The sequence below is a fragment of the Pezoporus occidentalis genome, unplaced genomic scaffold, assembly GCF_034315485.1.
Source record: "Pezoporus occidentalis ecotype Australia unplaced genomic scaffold, CSIRO_AGI_Poc_V1 ctg2210, whole genome shotgun sequence".
In the NCBI taxonomy this organism is placed as follows: Eukaryota; Metazoa; Chordata; class Aves; order Psittaciformes; family Psittacidae; genus Pezoporus; species Pezoporus occidentalis.
In genome coordinates, this window is record NW_026914085.1 from 1 (window position 1) to 6,783 (window position 6,783).

At 54.5% G+C, this 6,783-nt stretch overlaps 1 protein-coding gene across 1 annotated transcript; it reads left to right on the forward strand.

The window, feature by feature from the left end:
- Window positions 1-5,004: 5,004 nt before the first annotated feature.
- LOC134164624 (acrosin-like) lies at window positions 5,005-6,463 on the forward strand (the record flags this gene model as incomplete). Its single annotated transcript, XM_062620603.1, has 3 exons — window positions 5,005-5,344; window positions 5,661-5,926; window positions 6,315-6,463. Coding segments are annotated over exons 1-3 (594 nt in total), but the record flags the coding sequence as incomplete, so codon positions are not given.
- Between the last annotated feature and the right edge of the window lie 320 nt (window positions 6,464-6,783).

Below are 6,783 nucleotides of genomic sequence, written 5' to 3' on the forward strand. Positions count from 1 at the left end.
GAGTATCAGATGCTATTATGGATGTAACACAGTGGTTGCATTCTACCTGTGACCTTGTAGGACATTGGGATGGGTTGGATGGAGAAGCTGGAGCTGCTCCATCCCTGGCCCAAGGCCAGCTTGGAGCATCCTTTAGTAGAAAACGTCCTTCTAGAGGAGAACATCAGATGCTGCTATTATGGGATGTACCAAAGTGGTTGCCCTCTACCTATGACCTTGTAGGACATCTCCCTATAGGGAGTGAGATCTTCTCCATTGACCAGCAACAAGTGAGGACACATCTCCATGGCTTCCTTGAGGGACATCAACTTCTTCACCCCATGGCGCCGGGCTTCATAGTTACAGGTGACCATGAGGGACTTCTGCTGCAGCCCTACAACAAGGAGGGCATTGCCTTACAGCACCCATAGAACTGGACATAGAGCACCCATAGAACCCCAGCACCAATAGCAGCCCATGGCACGATAGAACCTCCAGCACCCATAGCGCCCACAGCACGCATAGAACCTCCAGCACCCATAGAGCTCACAGCACCCATAGAACCCCCAGCACCTATAGAAACAACAGCAACCCCAGAACTCCCAGCACCACCAGTACCCATAGAAAACCAGGACCCACAGAACCCCACTGAACACCACAGAACCCCCAGCACCCATAGCACCCCATCACCCTCAGCACCCATAGAACCAGAGCACCAATAACAGCCACAGCACCCATAGAACCCGCAGCACCCATAGAGCTCACAGCACCCATAGAACCCGCAGCACCCATAGAGCCCACAGAACCCACAAAACTGCCAGCACCCATAGAAACCCCAGCACTCATAGAACCCACAGCACCCACAGAACCACCAGCACCCATAGAACCCCCAGCACTCAGAACCCACAGCACCTATAGCAACCTCAGCATCCCCAGCACCCAAAGCACCGCTGCACCCACAGCATCCACAGCACCTCCAGCACCCAAAGCATCCATAGAACCACAGCACCCATAGCAACTACAGCACCCCCAGAACTCCCAGCATCACCAGTACCCATAGAACCCCAGCACCCAAAGAACCCCACTGAACCCCCAGCACCCATAGAACCCCAGCACCAATAGCAACCCCAGCACCCACAGAACCCGCAGCACCCATAGAGCCCACAGCACCCATAGCATGCATTGCACCCATACCACCCCCACCACTGCCAGCAACCACAACAGCTCCAGTGCACCCAGTCATCCTAGCACCTAGAGAAACCCCAGCACCCACAGAACCCCCCAGCACCCTCAGCACTATATAGCTCCGGTATCAGGGTCCTAGTGCCCGCCCGCTGCCTCCCGCAACGGTGTCCTAGTGCCAGCCCGACGCCTCGCGCATCAGGGTCCTAGTGCCCGCCCGCTGCCTCGCGCATCAGGGTCCTAGTGCCCGCCCGCTGCCTCCTCCCTGTCAGGAGCTGGTCCCAGTGCCCGCCCCCTCTAGCGCCGGAATCAGGGTCCTAGTGCCCGCCTGCTGCCTCCTGCCTGGCAGGGACCGGTCTCAGTGCCTCTCCCCCCCCCCCCCCCCCAATAACTCCGTGCCGCAGAAAACACATGGACCCAGTCAGAGATCAATATGATCAGACAAAAGCCATTTTTTACAAAGCCGTAACTCCTTTTATAGTATTTCTTACATGCACGTACAGTGATTTGGCATATTATGATTGGATACATGTCTTGAAGACCCTTAGTGACTAACATATAATTGGTTAAGCACAGGTGTGAGAACTTGACCTCCAAAGCTTGCCAACAGTGCACAGTTCTCATTAACTTGGTGAATTCCAGCTTCTTATCTTGCTTGTTCAGGCTTCCTCGGGCCTCTCATGGCCTTGCTGCATCTTTCAGGATTATTCAGAATTTATGTACCAATTATCCACTCTCCTGTGAGAACACTGCCTCCACATCTCCCCCTTTTTGTTTTATATATGGTTTGGGTGACCCTACTTGAGCAGGGGATTTGGGCTAGATCATATCTCCAATATATGACAACTACAGGCTGCTGGGCCTGCCCCTTTTTTCTGCTGTATGACTCTCTGGTAACAGGGGAGGCCATCCTTCACATCAAGGTCTGGCATGGCATGTGTCCCCACTGCCAACAGCGGAGCCCAAACAGCCCAAAAACAGGAAAAAAACACCCCAAAACCACGCCAGAACAACCCCAAAACCACCCTATCCTGCTTCTCCTATGGGATACAGGGTCAGAGCCCCAAACTAGCCCCAAAAGAGGCCACAAATATCCCAAATCCACCCCCAAAACACCCTAAAACCACCCCCAAAACCACCTTGTCCTGCTTCTATGCAATACAGAGTCAAAGCCCCGAAATAGCCCCGAAAAAGAACAAAAACACCCCAAACCACACCAAAACCACCTTGTCCTGCTTCTCCTATGCGACACAAGGTCAGAACCTCAAAACAGGACATAAACCAAAACCACCCCAAACCACCCTAAAACCACCTCAAAACCACCTTGCCCTGCTTCTCCTATGGGATATGGGGTCAGAGCCCCAAAACAGATCCAAAACACGCCAAAAACCACCCCAAGGCAACCTTGTCCTGCTTCTCCTATGGGACACAGAGTCAGAGCCAAAAAACAGCCCTAAAACAGGAAAAAAACAACCCAAAACCACCTTGTCCTGCTTCTCCTATGGGATACAGGGTAAGAGGCCCAAAATAGCCCCAAAACAGAGCAAAAACAGGCAAAAACCAGACCAAAACACCCAAAGCAAACCCCAAAACATGCCAAACCACCCCAAAACCACCTTGTCCTCCTTCTCCTGTGGGATACAGGGTCAGAGCCCCAAAACAGACCCAAAATAGCCCCAAAACAGGCCAAAACCAGGTGAAAACAAGGCCAAAACACCCCAAAACCACCTTGTCCTCCTTCTCCTATGGCATACAGGGTCAGAGCCACAAAACAGGACAAAAACAGGAGAAAAGCAGGCCAAAACACCCCAAACACCCCCAAAAATGGGCCAAAACCACCCGAAAATCACCTTGTCCTGCTTCTCCTATGGGACACAGGTCAGAGCCCCAAAACTGGACAAAACCAACCCAAAACCACCCCAAAACCACCTTGTCCTGTTTCTCCTGTGGGACACAAGTTCAGAACCCCAAAACAGGCTCAAAAAAGTACAAAACCAACCAAAAACTATTCAAAACCACCCCCAAAACAACCCCAAACCACCCGAAAACCACCAAAAAAACCACCTTGTTCTGCTTCTCCTGTGGGACACAGGGTCAGAGCCCCAAAACAGGCCAAAAAGAGGAAAAAACCACACCAAAACACCCAAAACCACCCGTAAAACAGCCCAAGCCAACCCCAAAACCACCTTGTCCTGATTCTCTTATGGGATACAGGGTCAGAGCCCCAAAACAGACCCAAAACACCCCAAAACCACCTTGGCCTGCTTCTCCTGTGGGATAGAATCACAGAATCATAGAATAATTAGGGTTGGAAAGGACCTGAGATCATCCAGTTCCAACCCCCTGCCATGGGCAGGGACACCTCACACTAAACCATATCACCCAAGGCCTTGTCCAACCTGGCCTTGAACACTGTCAGGGATGGAGCATTCACAACCTCCCTGGGAAACCCATTCCAGTGCCTCACCACCCTCACAGGAAAGAATTTCCTCCTTAGATCCAATCTAAACTTCCCCTGTTTAAGTTTTAACCCGTTACCCCTTGTCCTGTCAATACAGTCCCTAATGAAGAGTCCCTCCCCAGCATCCCTATAGGCCCCCTTCAGATACTGGAAGCTGCTATGAGGTCTCCACGCAGCCTTCTCTTCTCCAGGCTGAACAGCCCCAACTTCCTCAGCCTGTCTTCATACAGGAGGTGCTCCAGTCCCTGATCATCCTCGTGGCCTCCTCTGGACTTGTTCCAACAGTTCCATGTCCTTTTCATGTTGAGGACACCAGAACTGCACACAATGCTCCAGGTGAGGTCTCACAAGAGCAGAGCAGAGGGGCAGGATCACCTCCTTCGACCTGCTGGTCACGCTCCTTTTGATGCAGCCCAGGATACGGTTGGCTTTGTGGGCTGCAAGCGCACACTGAAGCCGGCTCATGTTCATTTTCTCATCAACCAACACCCCCAAGTCCTTCTCCTTGGGCTGCTCTGAATCTCTTCTCTGCCCAACCTGCAGCTGTGCCTGGGATTGCTCCCACCCAGGTGTAGGACCTTGCACTTGGCATGGTTAAACTCCATGAGGTTGGCATCAGCCCACCTCACAAGCGTGTCGAGGTCCCTCTGGATGGCATTCCTTCCCTCCAGGGTATCAACCGAACCACACAGCTCGGTGTCATCGGCAAACTTGCTGAGGGCGCGCTCAATCCCACTGTCCATGTCAGCGACGAAGATGTTGAACAAGACCGGTCCCGACACCGATCCCTGAGGGACCCCACTCGTTACTGGTCTCCAGCCGGACATTGAGCCATTGACCACAACTCTTTGTGTGCAGCCATCCAGCCAGTGGTCCATCCATCAAATTGATGTCTCTCCAATTTAGAGACAAGGATGTGTCGTGTGTGGGACAGGTGTCGACAGTGTCGAACGCTTTGCACAAGTCCAGGTAGATGCCATGTCCAGCAACAAATCACCACCGCTACTATCAGCTAAAACAATGATAAGGGAAAATAACAAGGGAAGAGAATACGATACCACCGGCCAAGAAAACGAGTTCCACCCGGAAGCCCCTGTCCTTCCGGGTAACTCCCAGTTACCCCTCACCCCGGGCATGACGTGCTGTGGTATGGAATACCTCCCCGGCTAGCCCGGGTCAGGCGCCCCGTCTCTGCTTCCTCACAGCCTCCCCTCCTCCCCGGCAGAGCATGAGCCTCACAAAGTCCTTGGCCAAACCAAAATATCCTTGTTATCAGCTCTGTTCCCGAGCTGAAAGTCAAAACACTGCACCGCACCAGTTAACACAAAGGAAAAACATGACTGCTACTGCGGAACCCAGGACAACCCCATAGGGTCCCTTGTCCCTGCAGCACCCTATGGGGTGGGATGATGCTCATCTATGGGACACCCCGTAGGGTCCCTTGTCCCTGCATCACCCAGTGGGGCGGGATGATGCCCGCCCTTCATCCCTAACCATCCAGTGTTGGGCTTCTGCTTCCAGAGGGACCTGCGGTACCCGTCCCATGGCTGATTCCTATGGGGTGTCGCGCATCGTCGGAGGCGTGGATGCGCACCAGGGCGCCTGGCCATGGATGGTCAGCATCCAGTTCCCCACGGCCACCGGCTTCTCGCACATCTGCGGGGGGTCCCTCATCACCCCGCAATGGGTCCTCACGGCCGCTCACTGCTTCGTCGGGCAAAAGTAAGGGGGAGAAGGGATTCCAGCTGTAGGGAATAGCCAAGGAGCAGCTCCCATCCTGTCCCCTTCCCCATCCTGGATGCACTGGGAAGAGCGCTCAGGAGAAGGCTGCTTCCAGCTTGACAGCCCTTGAGCCTAAGGCGTGCTGGGGCAGTGCTTTCCTTTGGGCAGCAGCAGGAATGTGGCTCCTTCCCATCCCTCCATAGAATGGGATGGGATGGAATGGAATGGATCATGGAATGGGTTGGGTGGGAAAGGAGCTTGGGATCATCACCCCTTGTCCTATGGCTCCAATCCCTGCTCTTCCACTCCCTCCCAGCTTCACCACGGATTGGTTCGTGATGGTCGGAATCACGGACCTGGCTTGGGCCAATTCCGAGACCCAGAAACGTTGGATCCAGAGGGTCGTGGTCCATGAATATTACACCAACATCTCCGGCGGCTTCGACATTGCCTTGGTGGAGCTGGACCAGCCGGTGCAGTGCGGGTACCACGTGCAGCTCGCCTGCCTGCCCGATGCGACGCTCAGCGTGTCCCAGCTCTCCGAGTGCTTCATCAGCGGATGGGGCGCGAGGGAGGCCAGAAGTGAGTGCCCGACGGCCCCGTTGGCCTTGGGATGCCGGGTCATGGATTCATGGAATGGGATGGAAGGGAGGGTAAAGCTCATCCAGGTCTATTGGATGTTGCTCCGACTGGGGATGGAGCATCCCGACCTTCTCCATGCAACCCATCCCAGTCTCCCACCACTTCCTTCTCTCCAACTTGAGCATCCCTGGTTCAGTTGGAACCCATCACCCCTTGTCCCATCGCTGAAGGTCCCTCCATGTCCTCCTTATGTTGAGGATGCAGAACAAAGGGGATGCAGCCCGTGCCATGGGGCGGTGTTGATGGCTCCCATTGATCTTTTCAGCCCCAAATACCCCCATATCCGTCCCTTCTCCCCGCAGTCCTGACCCCCTTTGTGTGCCCACAGCGGGGGCATCGTCCCCATCTGCCCTGCAGGAGGCCAAGGTCCGCCTCATCGATGCCAAGCTCTGCAACAGCAGCCTATGGTACCGAGGGGCCATCAAGAGCCACAACCTGTGTGCTGGGTACCCGCAGGGTGGCATCGACACCTGCCAGGTAGGGATGTGCCCCTGGGGCTCCCTTCTCCTCTCCCATCTGCAGGGCCTTGCTCTGCATCCCCCTTTATCCCAGCTTCGGAAGCGCATCCAGCTCCTGCTCCATCATCCCTGCTCAGGGACCATAGAGGTTGGAGCTTTAAGAGCACTGAGATTCCACCACTAAACCATGTCGTGAGCATGGATTCATGGAATGGGTTAGGTTGGGAAGGAGCTTAAAGCATCCGGTTCTAAGCAAGGGGCAAGGATGCCTTCCATTAGACCAGGTTGCTCCAAGCCCCATCCATCCTTCTCCATCCAACCCATCCCAGTGTCCCACCA